This window comes from Diceros bicornis, chromosome 16 (assembly GCF_020826845.1).
Source record: "Diceros bicornis minor isolate mBicDic1 chromosome 16, mDicBic1.mat.cur, whole genome shotgun sequence".
Lineage (NCBI taxonomy): Eukaryota > Metazoa > Chordata > Mammalia > Perissodactyla > Rhinocerotidae > Diceros > Diceros bicornis.
In genome coordinates, this window is record NC_080755.1 from 27,111,819 (window position 1) to 27,138,899 (window position 27,081).

Sequence of the window (27,081 nt, forward strand, 5' to 3'; positions counted from 1 at the left end):
CTCTTTCCTGTCTACACCTGTGTTGGTGTTTGCTTCTCAGAGAACCTAAACTAATATATATTGACACTTACTGCCCATTGTCTTCAGTTTTGAGAAATTAGTCAAAATTCTAATTTGAGACAATAGGAAAAATTGTATTTAACATCCTGCTACATATGCTATAGGTTCAAATTTGAGAATATTTATTTAATGGCAGATATCTGAAACCAAAACATTTGTGGGGAGGGGGGAATAAACTTGAATCAACAGAACATTTGAAGAGAAATCATTTTAGTTTCGATTCCTGGGTAATTTCCCAGGTTTCTAGCTCAGTTTACTTGTATAAATAGAAATCTAACCACAAAGGAAACATGACAATAACAGAAGAGGATTGATTTAGGACTGTGAGGCCAGTTATGTGGCTCCTGAATTTATCTTTTTCTCTTACTAACAATGGTCTTGAATACATCTTTATCTTTCTTCATTATGCTTCCTTCATCTGAAAAAGGTCAAATTATTTCATTATACCCAAGAAGAAGATATTATTACTCCCATTTTGCAGATGATGAAACTAAGGCTGAGAGAGAAGGATTTAACTTGCCCAAGTTAAACTAGCTAAGAAACAATAGAATGAAGATTTGGATTGAAGGGTCAGTGGCTACAGTCTTTGGTCTTTTCATCCACTTAAAACTGCATCCAGTAATCTTTAAGGTGTTTCTAATTATTAATTTTATGGATTTATACACTTGAATTAAAAGATAACACTTTGTCTAAATCCATCTTTTAACTGTGTGTGGATTTTCTTTTCTTAGTGAAGGAACTGCCTTATTGGACAATTTTAGTTTATTTTTCATTGGCTGCTTTACTGAGCCTCATCAAATGTATTTGCTTTGCAGAGCTGCAGTGGATTAATCCTGAATAAGTAATTTGGAAATGTTTTTATTCATTTCTATGGAAACCATCTATTTGGATTTTCATATATCAAGATCATAGAGATTTGTCCCAGTCCAATTGTAATCTTAGTTACAGCAGTGTCGGCTGACATATTAAGTGCATAGTTTTGCTCTGATGGCCCTTCAGAAACCTGTAATTGGTGTGGAACACTGACACTAACAGAATGTGTCTTATGAGGTCCTGCGAGTTAGGCTTCTGCAGATTAGTGGAATCTTTTTCTTTTCTTTTTCTTTTTTTTTTTTTTGTGAGGAAGATTAGCCCTGAGCTAACATCTGTTGCCAATCCTCCTCTTTTTCCTGAGGAAGATAGGCCCTGGGCTAACATCTGTGCCCATCTTCCTCTACTTTATGTGGGATGCTGCCACAGCATGGCTTGACAAGCGGTGCATCAGTGCATGCCCGGGATCCGAAACTGCGAAGCCCAGGTTGCCGCAGTGGAGCACACACACTTAACTGATACACCACCGGGCCGGCCCCCAGTGGAATCTTGCTTGATGAAACAAGCCCTTTGGAATTTATTAACGCTATCTGCCTCTCCCATTAACTACTCAGCTCTCACACAATCCATTTGGTCTGCATTTGCTGGCATTTTAAAGAGTCAAACCTGAATCTGAGAGTCTAATTGATATCTGAGGTAATATATACCTGGCATATCCCTTGACTTTTTATCCCCAAACAGGCTTTTGTTGTTGTTGTCGTTAATTTTGGGATGATCAATTCTTTCTTTATATATTTCCTTTCTATAGAATAAGGCTCCATTTTTTAGTCTCAGAATATGTCATCCTGACTTCAACATTACTTTACACCTGCCTCCCAGCCCAGGGTTTTCAGGTTGGAGCCATAGTGTCTCTTTTTTCCTAAACATTACTGAGAGGGTTGAATGCTTATGTGGGGGCTGATGTTGGGAGACACGTAGTACAGACCTTCTGGAGGGTAGAACCATGTTTAAAGAAACAATACTGTAGGGATGGCCTAAAGATCTAAGAATCATGTTAGAAATTTAAGTAACATGTAAATCCTGAGAGAGTTTATAAGAAATATCCAAGATTCTCTCTCTCTCTCTACCTATTTACCTATCATCTCTCTGTTTTCTCTCTCTTTCTTTCCTTTTTTCTTTCATATCAAATAACTTTACATACAAAATCATTTCTTAAAACGTTTATTAGCTACAAATGATTTATAAATGTAAAATGGCATCTAATATGCCAAATATCATCAACCCAGAGGTGCTAGGCTTTTAATGTAAAAAGAAGTCATGCCCATTTTGATGAACTTTGTTTATTCTGCCTTCATACTATGCCTAAGTGGTATTATAGCTACACTAGCTTTCTTTTGGTATATTCGTATATTTAAATTCTCTCTCTCTTTTTTTTTTTTGTGAGGAAGATCGGCCCTGAGCTAACATCTGCCAATCCTCCTCTTTTTGCTGAGGAAGACTGGCCATGGGCTAACATCCATGCCCATCTTCCTCCACTTTATATGGGATGCCGCCACAGAGTGGCTTGACAAGTGGTGAGTCGGTGCGCACCAGGGATCCGAACTGGCGAACCCCAGACCACCGCAGCGGAGCACGAGCACTTAACCGCTTGTGCCACCGGGCTGGCCCCTAAATTCTGTCTCTTGTAAGCATCACTTAGTGAGTTTTTTAAACCAGTCTGACAATCTTATTCTTTTACTTGGAGTATTTAGTCCATTTATCTTTAATGAAATTACTGACATATTTAATTTTATATCTCTCATCTTACTATTTGCTTTTTATTTGGTCTGTTTTGTATTATCTTTTCTCTCCTTTCTTTCTTTTTCTTGAATTAATTAAATATTTTTATTATTCAATTTTCCTCTTATTCATTCGTTAATTTTACATTTTTTATTATTCTTTTAATGGTTAACCTAGAGATCAGAACATGCCTCCTTGACTTATTACAAATTATTATTTTTATCTCTTCCTTATGACTGCTAGAAACTCTATTTAATACCCCCTCCTGTCTTTTGAATTATTCTTGGTATACAATTTAGTTATCTATCTATTTTTAGTTTCACAAGAATTCACAATTACTTTTTGTATGGTCAATATTCATTTGTAGTTACCTACATGTTTATCCTTTCCTGTGTTCTTCCTTCTCTCCTGTTTTTTTCCATGTTTCCATCTGTGATCACTTTCTCTTGCCTGAAAATCTCCCTTTGGTATGTCTTTTAGTGCAGATTTACCATTAATGAACTTCCTTGGTTTTTGTTTGTCTGAAATTATCTTTTTTTCATTTTCAGTTTTGAGAGAATATTTTCACCAGATATAGAATTGAGTTGGCTTTTATTTTCTTTCAGTACTTTAAAAATGTTATTATGATGGCTTCTGGCTTCCATCTTTTCTGTTGAGAACTAAGTAGAAAGTCTCTTTGTTGCTCCTTTGAAAATAGTGTGACTTTTTTGTTCTTTGTCTTTGGTTTCCATGAATTTTACTATGTTGTGCTATGCGATTTTCTTTGTCCTCATCCTGCTTGGGTTGTTGAGCTTTTTGAATCTGTGGGTTGATATCTTTTAACAGTTTGGGAAAATTCTTGGCCAATATCTCTTAGAATATGGCTTTCCCATCATCTCTCTCCTTTCTTTCTGGAACTGTAATGATATATATATTAGACACTTTGAGCATGTCCCAGAAGTCTCTTACACTTTAATGTATAATTTTTTCTATTCTTTTTTTCTCTGTGCTTCATTTTGGGTATTTTCCATTAACCTCTCTTCCAGTTTACCAATCCTGTGTTCTGCACTGTCTAATTTGCTGTTAACTCCATTCTTTGAGTTCTTAATGTAAGATATTGCATTTTTTTTTAGTTTTAGAATAACCATTTGGTTCTTTTAAAAAATAGATTCTAATTCTTTGGTGAAATTCTCCATCCTTTTGTTTATTTTGTCTACTTTTTCTACATTTCACCTAACATCTCCATCATAGTTATTTATTTGTTAACTCAAAAATCTGGATCAGCAGTGGGTCTATTTCTATCCTGTTTTATTTTGTTGATTATAGATCATATGGCCTTGTATTTTTCTCCTGTGTAGTAATTTTTGACTGAATGCACTGATTGTGTATAAAAGAACCATAGTGGCTTCATACAATTTTATCATCCATCAGAGAAGGTTTCCTCCTTTCTCTGTTATGCAGATAGAGTGAGGAGGTGATTATCTCAGTTCAATCAGGGATTGACCTTGACAGGGGCTCATTTCAGCATTTATCAGTCTACCTTTGGTCTGTTTAGGGCAGGCTCTTCCAGGCTTTTGGCTGAGAGTCTGGTCTTTGTCTCCTCAGCCCTGAAGTCTGAAGAAGATTCAGCTCTTCCCTTCAGCGGTTTTTAGCTTAACTCCTTATCCTCCTAACTCATACAGCTTTAAAATTTGCAAATATCTTAAGGGGGCGAGCAGTCATATATTTGAAGCAGTTCTATTCATCTGGCAAGTCTTTAACCCCTAAGGATTGTGAGATTGTGGGAACTTTTGTCCTGCCTTCTAGAAGTTTTTGGCCTAGTTCCCCATCCTCATCTACAACACCAGAACGCCAAACATTTCCTTTAGGGAAAACTGTCTGTGTGTTTAGGGTTCGTCAATGTTTCATTTTGCCACTCCAGTTCTGTGTGACAGCTAAAAGTACACTGATTTCTCTTTCCCACAGCATAGGTCCTCTGCCTGGGCCAAGGGTGATCATCTTGTGGCCGGGACTTGAAAACGTCCCCAGAGAAAAATATTACTGGCTATCATCAGCTCACCTCAGAACACTGTTGTCCTCTTTGGAACTTCAGTTGATTGACTTCTAATTGCCTTTATAGCTCTCTAATGTCTTAAAAATATTTAAAAAAATAACTTATTCATCTTTTGCTAGTTGTCACAGTGGAAGTCTTGGCCTGCTGTAGATTACTTCATTCTATCTGAACCTGGAAAAGTTCTTGCCCTCACACTTTTTGATTTTCTTCATCAATTATACCACCATTCAATGTACAAATCTGGAGATGATTGTAATGTCTTTTATTTAGCAGTTTTCCATATGAAACTGCCTTAGTTGTTATTTACTGTATTTTCAGGGATTACCTTATAAACATTAATTGAAGAAAAAAATTCCATTTATTTTCTACTCATTCTTCAGGACTGACGTTACATACTCCCTCTGCCACCACCATCCCTGATTCCCCTCGTTGGACATAAACTCTTCCTTTCTGGAACTCCTGTATCACCTTATTTGTATGTCTTTGTTGAACATATACCTTGCATTATAGTTACTTACATATGTTTACATTCTTTACAGGGCACATCACAGAGCTTTGTCCACAGTGGAAGGAATAAATGAGCAAAAGACTGACAGCATAATAATGGATACCCTCTGGGGATACCAAGAAACTTATTGCATACTCACCCTAGTCACTTGTGAAGAGATCACCTGAGAAGCAATATTTGTGAATGTTTTCTGAGCGGAGCCCAGAATTACACCAGTACTATCCCATTTGTGTACTGGGGCAAAGATTTTCATAATAGTCGGGTTTTTATACAACTGAACAAGGGTTTTTGCATTAAAATGCTGGCTTTCACAGTCATTAAGTAGGGAGAATGGTTAATATAACAAAGGCGACTAGCTCGCACACACTTACAGACAAAGGCTATTGTAGGGTTTGTTATATTAGCAGCAGTCAGATTTGCCTTTGACAAAATCCATGTACAACTTACATTTTAAAAATTATGAGTGTAAAATTTCTGAGTCAGAAATGACTTTGCTTCTCCAAGGATTCAAATACCTATAAAATCAACCACTGCCCATTTATTGGGCACCACTATGGGCACGCCACTGTGGCAAAATGCAACATTTCAGGCATTATTCATTCTACACCAAGGGGATTAGTTAAAACAAGACATAAATATATCATAACACACTATCAATATAATAAAATATGTGGTAGGTGCTATATGAACAGTATAGATAGTAAATATTCTAAGGCTTTGGAAGAGATGATAACCACACTAGAGATGGTCTAGCCAGAGACTTGGATTATATTTTCTCATCAGACATGTGGCCTCAAGGGCTTTTGGCTTTAAATTTCTTTCTTTCTTTCCTTTGAGTTGGTTTAACATGGTCAATCATGTTGGAAAAGAAATGAAGAAATTTAATATGGCATTCCATCCCAGCTGGTTTTAATAGTCTGAATTTCTTTTAAGACAAACTTGTAAGACAAATAAAGAACTTCCTGCCAAACTATATGAATGCCATCTGGCCTGAAGTGAAATCTTGGTGGTCTAAGTCCATTCACAAGGAAAGTACAATTGACCACAACTATTCTGGAAAAGCCTGGAGGTGGGGAGAGTTGCAGCATTTCTCATCAGAAATGTTAAATGAGGAAAAGGGCCAGAGGTGAACTGAATAATAAGCAACATCTCTGGAGAGCCAGAGCTTTTATGCATTTCAAAGCATTTGTTATGGTGAAACAATATTAGCAGTTGGGTAGAACACGAACTATAGAGTGAAATTGGTGGGAGGGAATCAGAAAGAACACATAAAAATGCTATTTGAGGACAGTATGTGACACTAGTACATAAATCAAAATTTGCCAATGTTTGAATGTTCATTCAGCATACTATGAAATTATTAAAAATTACTATAAAGATCATCTTGTCACATGGAAACATGCTTGTGAAATGCTAAAAATTTAAGATGTCAAGATATAAATTCAGTTGTACAGAATGCAAAAAGTTCAAATGGAAAAGACTGGGAAGTGTTCAGGCCACAAAAGATAAAAGTTATAGAGTTGTATGGTGGACTAAAGGTAATTTCTTTTTTTTCCCCTGTATTTCCCAAAATGTCCATGATTTGATTACATTATGTTAATAATTTTAAAAAGTAGTATCTTTATTCAACAAATATTTCATGGCTGTATGGTTCTTTCAAAGACATATTGCATATTATCTCTACCCTCAAGGAACCCTGAATCTAGTAAGAGGGTAAGACATAAAATTTTACAAATAGTATGCAATAGAGAAAGTAAGAGAGCCATAGGAAGTCAGATGAAAAATATCACATAAGGCTGTTGTGATCATGAAGGTCTAATGAAGGCAGTGGAGTTTGAATGGGACCTTGAAGGACAGGATTTTAATAGATAGTGTTGAGCATGAATTGACATTCTCTGGAGAAAATGCACAGGCAAAAGGGCAAAGATGGAGAAGCATGGCTGTGTCTACAGAAAAGCAAGAGTTCACGTTACTCAATGAACAGAGTAGTAAAGGAAAACGTGACTTGAAAGTGAGGCTGAGGTGAGATTTTAAGGTATGTTGCATGCCAGGCTAAAAGTTGGACTTATTGGACCCTAATAGTTGACATGTGTATTTTACTTCAGAGTTTACAAGGTGCCAAGTGTTTTCACATTCTTTGCATATGATTTTCACAATAATGTTTTGAAGACGAGATTATCACTCCATACGCAGATGACAAAACTGAAGTTGGAGAAGCTAAATGACAGAGGTCACAGAGCAATTTCCTTCTCCTTCTGCCCACTCTTTCCAGTAGTTAATTTACACCAACAATATAGCATTTGCCATAATGCATCACCATTTGTTCACTTTCACTTGTACTTGCATCATTGTTCACTCTCCCCTCCAAGACATCCTATTCATATATGGAAAAAGCAGTCAATCCACCGGGAATTCCTACATGATTTCAAATGATTGATTTAAGACATTTTTTTGCCAGCAGGAGACTATGGTGGTTAGATGATGGCCTTAGATTAAAGCCTTGGTTTGAATCCTAGCTCCGCTACCTATCAGCTGTTTAACCTTATCAAATAGTTTACTCTTTCTGAGCATAAGTGTCCTTACCTTTAATATACGAATGCTATTTACCTTGTAGAGCTGTTCAGAGGAGTAAATGAGAAACTATGTATAAAATGCCCCGTATAGTGCTTAACTCACAATAAGCACTAAGTTAGTGGAAGTGTTATGTTGTATAATATTGTTGACATAACAACTTTGAATTAATAACTAAATTCTATTCCTTTTTCCTAATTCACTTCAATCAGTTTCTAAATGTCCCAGATTTGAGCGACTCGATTGGAAGCCAGGAGCCTGCCATCTCTCTAAGTATAGGATGACTTTGTCCTGCAGCCAAATGTTTACCTTCCCCCTGCCTACCCCCATATGTCATGTTGTCATATGTCAGAGATTTGGAAGGTCACAGAGGAGGAGTCAACTTAATAAACAAAAAATGGAAGGTGAGGTTACCAGCAAGGATCACTTTACCTGAAGTGATAAAGTTCTTCTGAGCCTGAGTAGACGGTCTTACACGTCAGCTCACTCCATCCATCTTGTTTTTAGTACCATTAATGAGCTAAAAATACTAAAGTAATACTCCTCCTGCTAACGTGAAGAACTGACATTTACTGAGTCCTTAACATATGCCAGGCAATGGCCTAGAATAGAAGAGAATAAGCCACTCAAGCTTCAATATAGAAGATTTTTTTCCTTATTCCTACACCATTGTGTTGCATTCTTGAAGCACATTTTTAGTCTGCATCTCTGGAACGGAAGCTTTTGTTATTGTACCAAGCCTATACAGTCAACAAATGTAGAACACTTCCATTAAGAAACCCCACCCAATACCTGATCCATATTTAATGCACTATCCAGAGCAGCACTATACAGTTACAGCTATGCAAAGCAAACATGCTAAGTATTTGGATATTTTCTTCTTATATTGACTTTCTGCTTCTTCTCATTGCCACTTTACTTTCCATCAAAGTTTCAACATCCTTTAGGTCAACCTGCTTCTAGAAGTCAGGCTTGATCAGTCATGATCTTCCTGCTATCTCATCTATGGGAACTCAGTCTATCAAAATACCCACCAATGTGTATTGGTATGATTTAGCAATCCTATTTTAGCTCGTTTACTTGTTCATTTAAAAAATATTTTGACCTGGAGAAACAAGTTTAATAAGAAGTCTGGCATTTATAATGATGCCCTTTTGGGATATGTTCAATAAATACTTGATACTTACAATGTTGATAATGATGACCATTTGTTAAGTGATGTAAGCATCAAGCAGCTGGGAAAATATAAATTTGGCCCTAATAGGGGAGAACAAATGCAGGTACTCATTTTTGAGACCACAGACACAGATTAATTAATTAAAAAATCTGGTGCCTATGCTCACTCTTCCAGTTTTAGCTAGTTTTGGACTTAAAGCTACTTATGGACTTAAAGTAGGTGGTCTATTGGGATTAGGAAAAAGACAAGTATATTCGCTGCTTAACTGGTCATGATATCTGGCCAGCACTAGAGCTTTTGGGGAATGAGAGTATCTGGAAGAAGCCCTGCAACAAGTAGCCATTGGCTCAGGAGAAGATGGTAATTAGCTCAGGAGAGGAGAATACTGTAGAGAGGGGCCTTTTTCTGATCTGCTAGACTAGCATAGAGAGGTGAAGAGCCAGTGGAAGAAGAAAGAAACCCCATTACTCTTGCTTTCATGGAATACTAAGGAAGATCAAATGATCCTTTAATTATGAGTTTAATCATCAATAATGGTGGATTTGGCTGGGAAGCATTAAAGTAAATTCTTTCTAGCTCGTAGGTTCTTTGCCTGGAAGATTGCCCAATGCTACCTTCAGCTACATGCCTCAGTTTCCCCCTATTGTCTCCCAAAGCCCCTTTCCTTGCTCTGCACAACTTCTTTTTCAGATTTTTGAAAAGAAAATGAAATTGAACACTATGTGTTTATATAACTGATCTAATTAAATGTGTGATTCACTTATTCTATAGAAAGGTATGCAACTATTGTTTAATACATATTTCTATAAATATTTAGTTATTAGATCTTGGATAAGTTATGCCTTATTACAACAGTACTCCAGTGGAAAATCAGATTCGACTCATGATTTTTAACTCACAACTTTTTCCTAAAGCATTCCATAATTTTGAGCATTGTCTATACTGTATATATTTACATATTTCCAGGAAGATAAATAAACTTATAAAGTATATCTTCAGAATAAAAATATATATGCATTTACATATTACAAACCTTAAAACAATTCAATGTAGAGATTTATACATATGCTTTATAAGTAGGAATAGGAGAGACAGTTGAATTAGTATATAAAGTTTTTATTTTAAGTTTTCCCCTTCCAAGCAAGCTTCATTTACACATTCTAATACTGTACAAAATTTACATTCTCTGTGACTTATTTATTCACTTTTCACTTTCTACTAGTTTGTGTCTTTCTGAAACATAGAAAGCTTTACTTATAGTTCTCATAAATGCTTTTATTTATTTTGGCTAGAAATAAAAAATAAATGAAGAACAAGTCTAAGGAAAGCAAATATCCTTGTATAAACTGTGACTTTCAGAAGAAATGATGACAGGTGATGATAAAAGGTTCTGAAGCAGACCTTGTTCTCTTCATGATGTCAGCTGGAATTTTCTCACAAAGTACTGTACTGTAAATTTTCTTTCTTTCTATATAGTCATATGCTTTCAAGGAAAAAGAAATGAAAGTTGATTGCACTGGATATATATATTTATATATATTTTTTTACAACGGATCCTTTGGATCTGAACATACAAATAAATACAAAAACAACAAAGATTGCACTTTACTGTAGAAACGGCATTGGATTCTAGTACACCCATCCATCTTGACATGCTCCGCAGTGACAGCTTATCACCAAGGCATTTTTAATCTGTGGCTTCCTCAAGCTTTTGTTTTGAACGACACATTTGTTGAGGGATTCAACAACATCTCTGGGTGATTAAAAAAATACTTTAGACTTTACTCCTAACTGTTGTTCCAGCTCCGAAGAGCTTGAAAATCAAATTCATGTTCCTGCCGGTTTTGTTCTTTGATTGGCCACACTAAGACTACGTCATGCTCTCCTGACCTTCTGCTCCTGAATTCCTCATGCTCCTAAAGACGACTAGCAATTGCTCACTGAACTGAGCTCAGGCATCTCTGGTGATAACAAACAAAACAGGATGAGTTAGGGGAAGAATGACGGTAAGTTCTGTGCTTTTCTAGAGCCAAATCTAGAGACATTTCTAGATCCAAAGGTGAGGAAGAGGGAGAAATATTTGTCAGGAGCTATAATTCATTCTTGTGGCTCTTTGAAATTATGTGTTTTAGGGACAGAGACAAGTGGGATTGTACCTAAAAGAAATTATTCTCTTTTTTTGTCCCTGAATTCCTGAAAGCAATCTCCCAGTTTTCGTTATGGGTTAAGTTTGGATCAGCTGTGTTATCCAACAGAATCTCTTCACTATTGTATGACTGACTGTGTCAGTTGTACCCTTTGAAGCAAATAACAGGTGTGTTTACTACTTATATACTGCAAAAAATGAGAAAGCATGAGCCTCCATGAACTGAATAGTGACAGAGTGTGTTTTGTTTTAATCTTGCATACAAAATTAAGGACACAGAAATTATGACTCTGGCTAGCCTAGAACCTACTGGGCAGAAAGCAATTGCTACAAGAGCCAACATCTTTCTCTTTTCTGATCCCATGAGGTGCTGTAAGGGGCAGAAGGTATACGAAACAAAGTTATATAAAAAGAAGTGTTCCTCTTTAATCTTATATGACTTTCTATAACTGCTTTGCCTATGGAGTCTGTGATGTAGCCACAGGTTAGGAATATAGAATCAAGTGGCAATTTCTGTGATACAGTGTAAGCATTTTGGTGGGTCAAATTTTGAATTATTCATGAACACAATATCCCCAAAACGTCAACATAGATCACATGCAGGTAGACTACAATGCACAATACTGATCTTAGGTCTCTCTGGGGGCACTCTTCTGTATTGTGTCTTTCTCCTTTTGAAAGTTACAATCCATGTGAGGAGTTTATGTAAAGCTGGGACAAGTTAAAACCAGTCTGAAATGGAAGAGTCTATCATCACAGGAAGTTTGGTGTGATCCGAGTTACAGACACGGTATCTGTTCAGGAACAGGTCTTTTTCTTTTGTAGTTACTTGTAAATCATCAGAAACCAAGGGTGGTTTTCGGCAGTGGTACCATTAGAATGCACTGCTCCTATTATAATAGTGATGTCATTGCTTCCTAGAAGGTGATACTGTTCGTTCCAGGGTTTCCTGCTGTTATTTGTTGTAAGGTACACAGGCGGGCAGGATAACTGTTGCACAGGCTGGGCCTGCCAGTGGTTCTGCTACATCTCCTTCCAGTTCTGTCCAGGTGCCTTTTTCTGGACAATAGCATATTGTAGATGACTTGTAGGCCCCCTGCAATGGCAGAGCAGGGAGCATTTAGGAAAGGATGTTCAGGGAAGTGCAATGGCAACCTTATCTATCTCCTTTACATTGGGAAGAAAATATTTTGATTCTCTGCTCATGCTAAAAAATTCCAAATGAAAGCAGTGGATTTTAAACTGCTTCATTCCAGGGGAAAACTGGAGATTGACAAGATTCAAAATCTTGTTTATTTGTGTGTGTGTGACTATTAACAAAAGTCAAGTACCTAGAACACCCTAGATGATCAACAGATCCTGTAGAATAATTGACCAAAAATTGGAAATTATCCAGCTGGTTTTAGTTAAAATAAAGAAAAATTTACCTTAAATAGTCAATTAATTGAAGTAAATTGGATTTTTTGATTGTTGCCTCACCTTTGCATTTTTATTTTACTACTGTAGAGAATCAGAGATGGGATTTAAAACTAGCTTAAAATAAACTGGAAAGGAAATCTTGCCAACTTCTTCACACATTGATTTATTTTCAAGAGGCCACATGAGAAATAAAAAATGTCTTTAATCTTGTTTCCTTTGTCACCCTCTGGGGCTAGTGCTTCTATAACATTTCCTTTTCCAAACCAAAACAGCTTTGTTTTTATCATAAGCAAAAAACAAATAAAATTCCCAACCAACCTAATAATCATTTTCTGAAAGTGTATTCCTGATGTCTGGTTCCAAACACATATACAATTGCAGCTAGCAATTTACACTAGCAAACAAGCACATGTACCGATATCTAGTCATGTGTGTCAACACGTATTTGCCTCCATACAACTAATAACTTTTTAAAGCTTCCCTCAAACATTATTTTTTTGGTGAGGAAGATTGGCCCTGAGCTAATACCTGTTGCCAATCTTCCTCTTTTTGTTTGAGGAAGCGTGGCCTTGAGCTAACATCTGTGCCCATCTGCCTCTATTTTATATGTGGGTCGCTGCCACAACATGGCTTGATGTGTGGTGTAGATCCACATCCAGGATCCAAACCTGGGAACCTGGGCTGCTGAAGCAGAGTGTGTGAAACTTAACCACTACACCACTGAGCCAACCCTCTAAAACTTTGTATAACAACCTTGTTTGATGCAAAAGGAATAAAACTAACTAATATTATTAAAACCCCAAATTAATCTTATAAAAAAAAGTGTAATTGGAAAATATAAAATCAGTCATCATTTAAAAAGTGAATACGTAGGCCACTAGACTATGTGTTTCCTGATGTGATATAATTTGAACTACACAGCCACCTCCTCAGGTGTTCTTGCCCCCTCAAAAATAATAACAACAAAAGAAATAAAAAAAAAAAGAAAATAGCTGAACCTAATTAAGTCCTTATCTCTAACTTCCAGTCTATAGAAAATACAGAGACAGGACTATTTTAAATGATATCACAGGGGGCCGGCCCCATGGCATAGTGGTTAAGTGCGTGCTCTCCTCTGCTGGCGGCCGGGGTTCAGATCCCGGGCGCGCACTAATGCACTGCTTGTCAGGCCATGCTGTGGTGGCGTCCCATATAAAGTGGAGGAAGATAGGCACAGATGTTAGCCCAGGGCCAGTCTTCCTCAGCAAAAAGAGGAGGATTGGCGTGGATGTTTGCTCAGGGCTGATCTTCCTCACGAAAAAAAAAAAAGATATCACAAGGTAATCATTAGCCAATTCCAGAATATATGATATTCTAAATGATAATTGACCCTGTTTTTCAACAAGTCAATGCCATAGAACAAGAAGTGGGGCAGGGGTAATTTTCCAGATTGCAAGAGATGTATGAGATATAATAATCAAACACATGTGAGATGTGTTGGATCCTGACTTGAACATACCAATTTGAAAAATACATTTTTTTCCAAGTCAGATAAGAGAAATCTGAATATGGATTGCATACAAAAGAGTTATTATTTTTAATTTTAACAACAATTTTAACAACAATCAATTTTAATTTAACAATTCTTGTTAATTTTGTTGGATGTGATAATGGTAGTGTGTTTACATAAATGAATGATTTTCTTTTTAGATAAGTACTGAAGCATTTAGGGCGAAACAAATATAATGTCTAGAATTTGTTTCAAACTGCTTCAGCCAATATTTTTTTAAAGGGAGGATAGATGAAATAAGTATGACAAAACGTTGATGGATGTTCAAGTTGTATGACGTGTTAATGAAGGCCCACTGTACTCTCAATTTCTGTGTATGTTTGGAAACTTCATGATAAAGAGAGGAAAAGAGTGAAAAGCAATGGCAAATTAACACATCCTAAATAGAATTTGTGGCTATTGAGCAATTAATTTCCATTTTTTATGCCTTACTGGTCAGAAACTTTTCAGATTCTCTTATTCAAACAATTTCAACAGAACATTTGTAAAACCACTTCAGTCTGACTTTTAGTTGGAAAGCCAGAATCACAAAGGCACGGGGGTGGGAGAGAACCAGAGACCTACCGCACTTTGTGATACAGTTGGCCAGACAGCAAGCCAGCTGTACAGCAACCACATTGATTCTATTCTACTACTTAAACTAATTTACTGCTTGCATGTAAGCCCGACACTCTTAACAGGTACATGTTGGGGTGGTAACACATTTGGAGGGAAATAAAAAGTAAGCACAAACAAAAAGGAGCAGGAGGAGGTAAATGTGGACACATACCATACTCCAGCTGTAGCCCCCCACAAGGTAAATGCTGTCATCAAGCACTGCACAGCCAGGACCACTTCGACCCTCCAAAATGGGAGTTTGGAGAATATTCCACTGGTCGCCTTTTGGGTCATAGCATTCCACGAGCATTACATCAAGGTGGGAGAAACCTAAGACACATAGCAAAAGGGAACCACAAAAAACAAACTCTCAGCATCCGAATTTAAGGCCAGGGCTTCCTTTAAAAAAAAAAGTTTAAAGTCAAGAAGTAGATAATTGTGTCTTTGAAGACACAAGTGTATAAATAAATGGACTAGTGAAATTGGGAGACATGTCAGAAAGACCTAAAAAACAAACAGAACCCCTAAACTTTGGGTGTTTGGGGTTAATTCAAACCAAGAATTTCTAACTAGATGTCTTTTGTAAAATTTGATTATACAGGGGTAGATCTTATTAAAAATGGTTTATTAAAACCTTATTGAAAAAGTTTAAAATAAGAGTTAAAGCAAGCGTTTTATAGAGTGCTTATAACAAGCTAGTTGTTTTCTAAGTGCTTTATATAAATGAACTCAGTTAATTCCCTCAGTCACCCTATGAGATAGTTATACCGTTATATCAATTTTATAGGTAAGAAAACTGAGGGACAGGGAAAGTGAATGATTTGAGTAAGTAGATAGGCTGAGATTTGAATCCAGGTGAACAGGCTTCAGAGCTCACAGTTTTACAGACTAAACTACTATATTGTTTTTCTTAAATGAATACTTACCTCTCTCAAAATGTTCTAATTAATTAAAAATGTTGTCTAGCATCTTTACCTTTTTTACAGCCTATGTTTATAAACAGCTATGATGACATGAACAGTCTCCAGTATTTACTAAGGATCAAGGTTTAGAGCAGGGGCCTAACTTCTACTGAAGGGCTTCTCCTGCTTTTGATAAAGTTTCCTAGTGATTGGGAGAGTCACTAGGTCTTAGAGAACAACTTAGGTTCCCAGACTCCATCAGAACCATGCCTTTAATTTAAGGAGTCAAACATCCTTAGTAGGAGCTGCATGGTCACCGAGCAGACCAAATCTTCAACGATTTTTTTCTTCTAGTTAAATGCACGCTAGCTGATTATTGCACTGCATATACTAAATTAATCAACATACTGGACTCTTCAAAGTAATTGAGAAGGTAGACCAAAAAGTATAATTTTCATTCTTGAAGAGGTAGACAGATTATTTCAGGCCACTAACTTCTAACATAAAATAAATCACATAGATTTGGGAACAATAGAGCAATGTGCTTACTGCTACTCTTGGTATATTCCTTTCCTTTACCATTAAGGTTATTGATGATAACTTTTGAAGCATATATACTTGGAATAAGAATTTGGGCAAATTCCCAGTTCTGAAGCTCTACTGGCATCGTCTGAGGATACGTGTGCCTTCTCTGTAATAAATACCTATATTATATGTGTTGACTGTAATCCTCACAATTACCAAGGAAAGGATAATTATCTCTCTTTTACAGACATGAGGTTAAGTGTCTTAAGTAAGACCACACAACTATAAATGTGTAACTGGGATTCAAACCCAGGCTTAGATGCATACCCTTTCTTCTATGCCACGATGCCTCCCTGAGCCAACCTAATTTTGGTTTCTCACTTAGGTTGTCATTACCCAAGTCTTTTCTGTCCAAGCATAACCTTAAATATGAAAAGTTCCGAAAACATTTAGGCATTCTGGTGCAAAAGAAATTTGCAGAAATCATATTTTAATGTAAAAAGCTACAAAGTTAATATAAAGTATGTTGATATAAAGGAATGATGTATGGATTGAAATGAAGGAGCACCAGTGAAACAGAAAAAGAATAAAAAGGGAAGAGTTGCAGCAGTAAAGATAATCCTCTCCCAGTGGGGCGAGCTCTAAGATGAGCGCCAGACATAGATTAGGATATTGACATTTCTGGTTGAATATGAACTTGGAAACATTTACATAAAAGTTACACTTGTCTGGTCTTTATTACATCTGGGTAAATATGTATTAGGAAAAATAGAAAACCCATTTTTTAAGATGGATGTATGATTGAAAAATAAATGCACAGATAGGTCTTATCTACCATACTTGGATGGCCTGTTTCCCACTTAGTTCAATTTCAAGGATCATGGAAGGTCAGAGCTGGAGGGGGTTTTAGATATCAATTTGACCAGTTTCTTTATTTTCAGATGAGGAAACTGAAGCCCAAAGCAGTTCAATAACACTCTCAATATCAGAGGTCTCTCCCCTTTCCTGTCAAATTCAGTGTTATACACATGCATATAAAGTTACATTCATGCATAAAAACCACAAAAATTTGCAGTCATATACATATGTGGACAAGGAAAAGTGCCAAAACATGCCTTCAAAAATACTATGCTTTAAATAAGTTTTTTATCTAAAAAAGCAAATAGAAAGAATTTGAGAATCATAGTTTGATATTCAATTCTTAAAAGAAATGATTCTAAATTTAGACATGAAATTCTACAAAGTGTTTTCTTTAAGAAAAATCACGTGTTAGCTTCTTTGTGCAGCTATGACTAAAGTTCTATAAGATTACTACAAAAAACAATTTTCTGGAAAAAATCCATTACTATAACTTTGGTGATAAGGAATAATTTATTTTACTGAATTCATTACTACAACAAATTGTTTGTGCTTTTTAGTTATTAATGCTTTCGTTTTTTATTTTCTGTAGACATCATTATTCATTTCTTTAATGTGTGCGGTAACTTAAAAATAATCCTATCTGCAGAAGAGCCAAAATAAACGTTTGCCCAAGGGTACTGGTAATTTACACAGAGTAGATTTTATTTGGTCAACATGTTTTTTACTTGGTTAACTATGATTATCTAACGAGAAAGCCCCTTAGCAAGAAACATGAGATGCAAATGTTATTGTGATTAGAAAAAAAAAAAGACCTTTCAAATGATTTCCTCCAATTGCATACAAGCGATCATTCATTACAGCCAAAGTGTGGATGGCGCGTTTTGTGTTCATATCTTGTTTTCGAGCCCAGACGTCCATTACGGGGTCATAGCAATATAGCCATGGGACATATTCTCCATTGTGTACACCTCCTGTGAATTAAACATATACATACAAGTCAAGAAAGTGCCTTGGAGCTGAACTTTGTAGCAGAAAGTGGAGGAATGACTTGCCTGAAATGTATATTTTCCCATTGTGCACTGCTCCTGCGTGAGCTGCCAGCGGCTGCGGCAGAGAGGACACGTAACGCCATTCGTTTGTCTCTAGGTTATAGCACTCCACGCTGGACAGGTAGCCGGTTTCATTCCTTCCACCAATAACGTATAAATGTTTTTCCAACCGACATGCATAAAAACTGGCTCTTCTATGATGAAAACAACAATCCACCATAAATCACAAAAGGAGCCCAGTCAGTCAGGGAAAGGAGGTATATTCTGCTTCAGAAAGGGTTGCATACCTTTGGAAATTACCTGTATAGCTACCTTATAATTCTGAGACCTTACACAGTAATCATATGTGTTGCCCATTCTGGTTAACATTTTTGATATTAAAGTCAAAGTAGAGGAGAAATTCACCTCTATTTATTCAATTCATTCAAACTCTTTGTTTCAGCTCTTCGTATCTTGCTTTTTATACACTGTTCAGGTGTTCACTAATGTTTGGGATATTTGGTACCTTGTAAGGCTATCACAGCCCAGTAAGACAAAGTGAAAAATGAGGTGGATAATGTAACAATAATAAATTATCTTGACATTCACTTTCTTTATGGTCCTTCAAGGGTCATTGTTCCCAATTTATAAGAGAACTACATCATCAAAATTTTTCTTCAATTACCATTTTTTCTTTTTCTCCCCCCAGTACTATGGCAAATAGAGAAACTTTTGTGAACTGAATATAGTGTTGAAATTTTGCTCTTATATAAACAATTACAGGAATTTCACCAATGTAGTTTCCGGTGTTGATTCTTACAAAGCTATGGGGTATTTTTTAGTCTCTCTTCAAGAGATGCTATATATTAAATTATCCCACTATGCCATCAAAGGCAAAAGATGCAAGCTGTGTTGAAAGGACTGGAGTCAGGGAGACCAGTTCTGAGGTAGACCATAATCTAGGAGTGAGGTATTGAGGACCTGAATTACAGTTTTAGTAGAAGACGTGGAAAGAGGTGACGTGGAAGAGATTTTAAAGGAAGACGTAAGACTCGTAACTAACAAGATACGAGAGCTGGGGGAGAATAAAGGTTGGAAGCGGCCTCAGAAACTTGGAGTTAGGATGACTAGGCTGAAATCTTAAGCAAGTCCTTAATGCTTTGCTTCTTTCTTCTCATTGATGCTACTGGAATAATATATTTCATAAAGATAACACGTGGTCTAATACTGAATAAGCACTATTGTTAAGTGCCAAGCCCCTCAGAGAATACAATTTATGTTTGATGAACTAACGGTCTTCATAAAAATTGATGCCAAGACTCTTGGGCAATGTCAATAGCAAGATGAGGAGCCCTAGAGGTTTTATCAGATAAACATATATGGTTTGGGGATTTTCCAAGTTGTGTTTACAAAGCGCCAATATCTCTGGGAAGCAGTACATAGCATCTTGATTAACGGTCTGGTCTCTGGAATCAGATTGCCTGGCTATATGATTTATTGGGTGTGTGGCCTTTGACATGTTACTTCACCCCTCTCAGCCTCAGATGCTCATCTGTAACATGGCAATGATGATGGCACCTTCCTCACAGGGTTATTTGTGAACACATAAGTAAAGTGTTTGTCATGGTGTCCAGCATTTTGTTCATACTCAGGAACCATCAGTTAAATATTACCTGGACAAAAAAGTTTTTAAAAATCAGCCATCAAGATGTTTGCATATAAACTTTTCCTAATAATATATTAAGTGACGACTAAATTCTTTAACGCTTGTTTAGATGATTTATTACCATATAGGTATGGTACATGTTATAGATGGTGATGTATTCAGTTTTATTTTATTTTTTCCAGCTTTGTTGAGGTATAATTGACAAATAAAATTGTAATATATTTAAAGTGCACAACATGATGGTTTGATATACGCATATGGTATGAAATGTTTCCCACAGTCAAGTTAACACATCTATCACCTCACAGATACCTTTTTTTTTGTGAGAACACTGAAGATCTACTCTCTTAGCAAATTTCAAGTATACACTACAGTACTATTAACTATAGTCACCATGCTGTAGATTAGATCCTCAGAACTTATTCACCTTATAACTGAAAGTTTGTACCCTTTGACCAACCTCTCCCCGTTTCCCCCACCCCTAGCCCCTGGCAACCACCATTCTATTCTCTGTTTCTTTAAGTTTCACTTTTTTTTTTTTTTTAAACATTCCACATATAAGTGATATCATATAGTATTTGTCATTCTCCATCTGGCTTATTTCACTTAGCATAATGATTTTCAGTTTTATCCATGCTGTTGCAAATGGTAGAATTTCCTTCTTTCTCGTGGCTGAATAATATTCCATTGTACATATACACCACATTTTCTTTATCCATTTGTCTGTCAACAGACACTTAGGTTGTTTCCACATTTTGGCTATTGTGAATAATGCAGCAAGGAACACGGGAGAACAGACATCTCTCTAAGATCCTGATTTCTGTTCCTTTGGGTATATCTGCAGAAGTAGGACTGCTTGATCGTATGGTTCAGTTTTTTTTTTTTTAATAGTCCTGGAGTTGTTAGGATCATTGATAATGTTGGAGTAATATTTTGGCTATGTTTGTTTTTTCTAGATTTTCTTGATGCTTGTGAAAGAAATGTGTGTTGTGGAAAATTCAGAAGGATGGTGAAGAACAACAGTGATGGAAAACGAGGAAGGAGAAAGGTAAAAAGGAAAATAAAGAGTGGGCAAGATGGATTTCACAAAGTAAAGGTTGTTAACCTGGGCCCATGTCTTCTGAGGGGTCCACGAAGCTCTGAAATTATAATAAAATTGTAATAAAATGTTGTGTGTGTATATATATATATATACACACACACACACATATATATGTTGTACCTATGCATTTTTTGGAGAAATATGTTTGGAGAAAGATTTTGGAGGAAGCTTTTAATCAGATTATCAAAGCAATCACTAACCAAAAAAAATTGGGGATTTCCTAGTATAGAGGAGTAAAAGCTCATCTAAACATAAAATTAGGTTTAAAAACAATTGCAAAATTAATTGCATACAGATGGACCACTGATTCCTTCCATTTCTCTAACCAGATTTCAATTGTTCTCCTATTGAATATGATAAGTCAAGGTTATTTAACTAAAGTGCTTTTACCTTCTTAAGTTAAAATGTTTCATTGAAAAGAGTGACACATATCTACAAAAATCTATACTAAAGTAACACAGATATTTCTTTGCAGCATTGATACAAGGGTAAGTCAGTATCCCTCTTCCATATGATTCTATTACAGGTATTGGAGCCTCTGAAATAATTAACTTACTAATTTCACTAATGGGCTATCTCTAGATAATTTGAATTATGTGGGTTGTAAGGTGGTGAGTTCTGCTATGTACTACATAAAGGTCTAGAAGAGAAAATGCCTGTTAGTCATGACAAATATGAAAACACTCTCTCCAATAAGTTTAGACTGTGAAGAATAAGAGAAAGATCTCCCTCTGGCAGTGTGAACTCCTTTTATGTAGTCTAAATTTCATTTCTCACTTTTTCTGATCTGGCTCCTTCCGTCCACACTGTGACACTGAGTCAGCCTGTCAGAACTTGCTCTCTTTTTAGCCCAGCCGTTCTTAATCTGATGGTCCATGTGTACTCCTAGCTTTATCCACACAGTGTCACTGTTAGGATCTAAATGGAAAAAAATAAGCAGCTTTCATTTCCTGACTAAAAGTGCATTTTTATGTAGAAATTCCAGTAGCAAAGACCCTGAGTCTTTGACATATTCCCTTGCACGCCCAAGGGGAGAATTCATGAAATGCATTATAGAAACACTGGATAGTTAATGGTCTGTCAGCAACTGTGAACATTTGCTCAAGGCTAAAATTTTATCATACCAGGTCTTTCTTGGGGATCCTCCCTGCCTCTCCTCCCCACACGAAGAGCACACCTGATTAGGCTATTTTATTTGTTTTGGAAAAGTAAGCTCAAGATTATTAAAGATTTTTTAATAGGATTACACTATTTGTGTTGCACGTTGTTCATCTCTCCCTCCTCTGGCCGCCCTTTCCTCCCCCAACACCACAGGCAATATTCAGCGTATTGAGATAAGTTTAAAAAGACTACCACTGACTTCTACAAACATACTTTGAACACTGCACATTGTACAGGTCTTTACAAGTTCCTTCTGACCCTTAGGGGGGTCAGTTTATATCCTAAAGCATGAGTTTGGATTGCCATAACCTTATCTCCAGCGTGAATTTTTGACTTTCATCATCAGGTTAAAAACAATAGAGTTTTCAAACAGAATATTGTCTTGCATTGTTTCTTTTAAGGCTGCCAGAAACAAAATATTTAAATTTGGAAACATTTTTGATGTATTTGCTTCTAGCTTTTCACTACTCCGTGAAACATAAACTTTGTTGCTGTTGCTCTCCAAATGCTCTCCAAACTGCTTTTTCTTTTTCTTTTCCCTTTTTTCTAGACTAGCTAAAGGGTAAGATCTCTGTTAGAATAATACCTAAAATGTCTTTTTTTTTTTTTTGATGAGGAAGATTAGCCCTGATCTAACATCTGAGGAAGATTGGCCTTGGGCTAACATCTGTGCCCATCCCCCTCTACTTTATATGTGAGAAGCCTGCCACAGCATGGCTTGATAAGCGGTGCGTAGGTCTGCACCCGGGATCCGAACGTGCAAACCCCAGGCTGCCAAAGTGGAGCATGTGAACTTCACCACTACACCACTGGGCCAGCCCCTAAAATGTCTATTTTTATTGAAAAAAATTTAAAGTCACCAAAGCATTTCTATTAATCTGAATTTTCATTTTTACCCTCTTCTTTCAGAAGAATCAAATCCTAAATCTGAGACCAAAACAACTCATCAGCATTACATTTAAGTTTCTATTTTTCATCTAATCATTTCCCTGTAAATTCATAGGGCACAGGCATGCGATTCATGAGCTGACCCACAGCTGAGTGAGCCTAGAGGCCGTGTGCCCATTTCCCTGCTGACTTTCATTATATTTCCCTGTACTTGCATTATACTCCTTTGGAAGCTCTGAGTAGGTAAGCTATCCTAGGACTCTGTCCAGCCAGCTCTGTAAGAGTGGGTTACCCCTGACACAGCTCTATTATTCTCAATCAGTTTGGTAACTTCTCAGCATAATAATAACTTTTCAGCAGTTTAGTAGCAGCTGAAGGAAGAGGGGAGTTGGGGAACTTCTGGTGAGTTTGATTCATGATCTGCACGATGCAAAATTAACTCAGTTAAATGTTTCAAGAAACTTTTCTAATCTGAAGAGTGTCTCACATATTTTACGTATTTTTTTCTTCTTCTTTTTAATTACCAATTAAACCATGCTGGTAACTGATCGTACTTGCTATTTTGGATGGAGGCTTGGCAATGACAGAAACACTTCATTTTAAGTTATGCATTGCTGCCTGGGTCAACCAACCCATAGGAGATATGGAGCTAGAAGATTGACTGGGCATTTGTGAGATCTGCCTTTTCCCATTCAGCTCCGTAAGGAGCTCTTTATTTGGTCTATCGAGTTGATTGTTCTAAATCTAAAAAAAAACTTCTTTTATTAGGAGGACCTGACATGATATACCATAATGACTTAGAAAGAAATGTTAAACAGTCCATCCTGTCAACGGTGGCTGCCGGGCGCCGACAGACCATGGCAGGTCTTTTTATCAGGTCAATGAGCTGCTAAAAATTGTCTAAGTAGGACCCTGCCACGGTAGGCCATAGTGCCTCAGAGGAAGTCATTATAGAATATCAAGTAAACAATACACATTTTTAAAAAATTTACTAATTAGGTTTTGCAACAATACTTCTCATCCTTAGGGGCTCTACAGTGAGATAATTGACCGCGACGTGAGTTATGCCTCCCAAACCGAAGGCACGAAGGTTAATTATCGTGGTGTACAGCCCCCAGCAAAGGGGACCGTGGTGATGAGATGCTGACACTTCAAACATGTTATCGATATTTATTTTCGAAATTTTTTTTAAATAGAACTTTTTTGAATGGTTTTGATTAAAGGGTAAAGTGATGTAACTACAATAACAGCAACCAGAAAATAACCCCCAAAACAAGAGAGAAACAGGGTGCACCGGAGGAAGACATGAGGAGGCCTTTATGTATCCATGTGTGCACAACGGGAAGATTGAGAAGTCTGTCAAGATATTAATTGACTTAGAATAATTTCTTGAGGTACCTTTGAATGAGACATTCCTATAAGGACTGTGGTCCTTATAATATATTGTGCCCCATCATTTTCAGTGTATAGCTGCTAGTCTCCTGAAAAAGAGTTTTAATGTATTTATGTGGACTAAAAAGTTAGATATCGGGTTTCTTTATGGACCAGGAAGTTAGCTATTGGGTTTCTTTATGGCATAAATTCATACTGTCTTCCTGTAGTCATGTACATTTTTGAGTGAATGGTATGATCTGAAAATTTCCTCTTAACTTGAGATTTGTGATTAAGGATCTAATATGATCTCAGTGCAATATGATTGACTGTTTTAAAAAAAGGAGATGTTAAGGTGAAGGAAACAAGAAGTAAAATTATTTCTTGAATAATTCAATGAAGAAGAGGAAATAGGTTGCAGCTTACTGTTACTATTATATTGGAGAATTTGCTCAAGAGGATGTTGAGATACTGTATGAAAAGAACCAAGTGTTCAAAATTTAGCGTGTGAATTTGCATATGCATATTAAGACATCATCTCACGCCTAAGTATCAGCCAGGAGGGCCGAATATGTATAAATATAGTCGCCGTCTTGTCCTTTGGTGCTAGGAGAATTGGGTGAGACAAACACTGTATACATAAAAAATGAGAGGACCCCTTGCAAAACTTTTTTTTTAAAAAAAAGCTAACAAATGACCCGTTCTTGAATGTATGGTGGGAAGATATTTGAGGAGGCAAAGGTAAAGGATTTGAATCAGTGAGACTTGAAAACTTTAATTTTGAAATTTCTGAATCAAATTGCATATCATTGTGAGAACAGTGTTCTATATTTCAATTATAGGATTTAAATATCTTATAACTGAGAAGAGTGGGATAGTCAGTGAGATTGTAGACCTGCTTGCCAAAAAACCAATGCAATATAGTAAAGGAAGACAAGTCATACAAATTCTTTCTTCCTACATTAGGACAAACAATTGACTTATTTGATTATATTTCTCCACTGAGTTAATAAGGCAGTTAATCTAAATTGGCCAGGCCAAGTTTTGTATTTTGCCTCATATGTCTTTCATTGGCATCGGTTAGCAAACCTTACCATGGAAAACCATTCAGCATCCATGCTTCCTGTAAAGCAGCCACGAATGTTTCAGACACAAGAAATAAACACTTACCTTTCTTGCATGGGTGGAAGTTGTATCCAGCTATTAAATCGAGGATCATATCGGCTGACAAAATTTGTACTGTGTTTTCCTGTAAAAATATATTTGACCCTTACAACTTAGATTCCTTTGTTATAGTGCACATTTAATAGTATTTTATAAGTTGTCTCTTTTCTCAGGTTTAACAAACAGATGAATTAAGTAGAGGGACAATCTAACACGATATGAGAAGTGATAAGTCAGTAGAAGAATAAAGGTGTCACCTCAAATGTTTTTCCAATTCCTTCTCTTCCTCTCTGCCTGTTTTTTGGGAAGGAGTTGGTATAAAAATAAGTCAACCATAATAATAAAAGCAAGTATGTTTATCAAAACAGTTTTATCACAAAGGGTAAAAATTTCTGAGTTTTGGTGCTTTTATATTTTAAAAACATGAAGTTCTTGTCTATAAATAATCAGTTCCAGAGACTTTCTTGTGTGATATCTCTGGTTAGAGCCTTTTTTTTTAATGATCCAAGAAGTCTAGCAGTGATGGAGTCTGCTCTCTCTCCATGGAAATCATAGCAATCTCTACATTAAGAGTTGGCATTAGGAAATCAGTTTTGTCTATGTACGTCATGTAAGTTCTGTGTGTGTATTAGGGGGAAGCACAGTTGCTGTGACATATCACAGGTACATTTGCTGAAATGGGAAACCTGAGGCCTCAGAGCTGGGTAACCAGCTTATCCCCTCTGTTGAGCCTAAGAAGCACAGTAATACCTCCGAAGTATTAAAATGAATCTTGTTTTACATACAGATTCACACCAAAGCAAGAAATGGAAGCAGAAGAGGTTATTCCATTTTCTGCGTAGCACCTGAGATGACAATCATCTAAAGCACCTGAGGTCTTAACTCTAAAAGTTTGTTTTTTGTTCATACATGTGTAACTAACCATTGAAATATTGGTACTAAACTTCACCACAGGAATAGGCAGAAGAATGTGTGTGTGAGCATGTGTGTGAGTGTGTGTGTGTGTGTGCATGCGCGCCTCACATAGGCATGTATAGACAACACAATGATTAATTGCACAAATATATATTGAGCACCTACTATGTGTCTTACGTGTTCGAGGTTCTAAACATATCGGTAAACAAGAAAGACAAAGTCCCTGTCCTTGTAAATGAATAAACAGATATATATTATCAAGTAAGATGAATGCTCCAAAGAAAAATGAAGCAGGGATTGATAGAGGGGAGACCAGTTTAGGTAGGATGGTCACCTGCTCACAGATGTCTTCTGCAAGCCATGCACATATCCGCAGAATGAGCCTCTCACACAGTGGGTCAGGTGAGTATGAAGTCCTTGGGCTGGCCACAAGTTCAAAACCAGCAAGAATGCTGGGGTGACTTGGACAGAAGTCAGAGAGGTGTCAAGGTCCAGAACAGTGTGCCTTGTGGACTGGTGTAGGATTGCGCCTTTTGTTATAAGAACAATAGGAAGCCACTAGAGGGTTTTGAGCAAATGAGGAATATGGCCTAATTTATCTCTTGCAAAGATCACTCTGGCTGCTGTGTGAAGAACAGACTACAGAGGGGCCACTCCGGAAGCAGGGGAGTTGTTGGGAGGCCATTGTAATAGTCAAGGCAAGAGCTGATGGTGGCTTGAACGAAGGTGAAGGCAGTGAGATATGGTCAAGTTTGGGATCTATTGTATACACACAGACAATAAAATTTTCTAATAGACTGGGAATTGGTATGAGAAAAAGTGAATAATTAAGGATGGCTGCCAGGTTTTT

The 27,081-nt window shown here is 36.7% G+C and overlaps 1 protein-coding gene across 1 annotated transcript in view; it reads right to left on the reverse strand.

Moving 5' to 3' along the window:
* Window positions 1–10,046: 10,046 nt before the first annotated feature.
* KLHL14 (kelch like family member 14) overlaps window positions 10,047–27,081 on the reverse strand; it is a 95,294-nt gene continuing 78,259 nt past the window's right edge. Inside the window, exons 4-8 of the mRNA XM_058556959.1 lie at window positions 25,323–25,401; window positions 17,989–18,179; window positions 17,749–17,907; window positions 14,821–14,978; window positions 10,047–12,179 (exon numbers count right to left, since the gene is read on the reverse strand). Coding sequence (XP_058412942.1) covers window positions 12,039–12,179; window positions 14,821–14,978; window positions 17,749–17,907; window positions 17,989–18,179; window positions 25,323–25,401 — 728 coding nt within the window. The 3' untranslated portion in view covers window positions 10,047–12,038. The remainder of the gene's footprint in view (window positions 12,180–14,820; window positions 14,979–17,748; window positions 17,908–17,988; window positions 18,180–25,322; window positions 25,402–27,081) is intronic.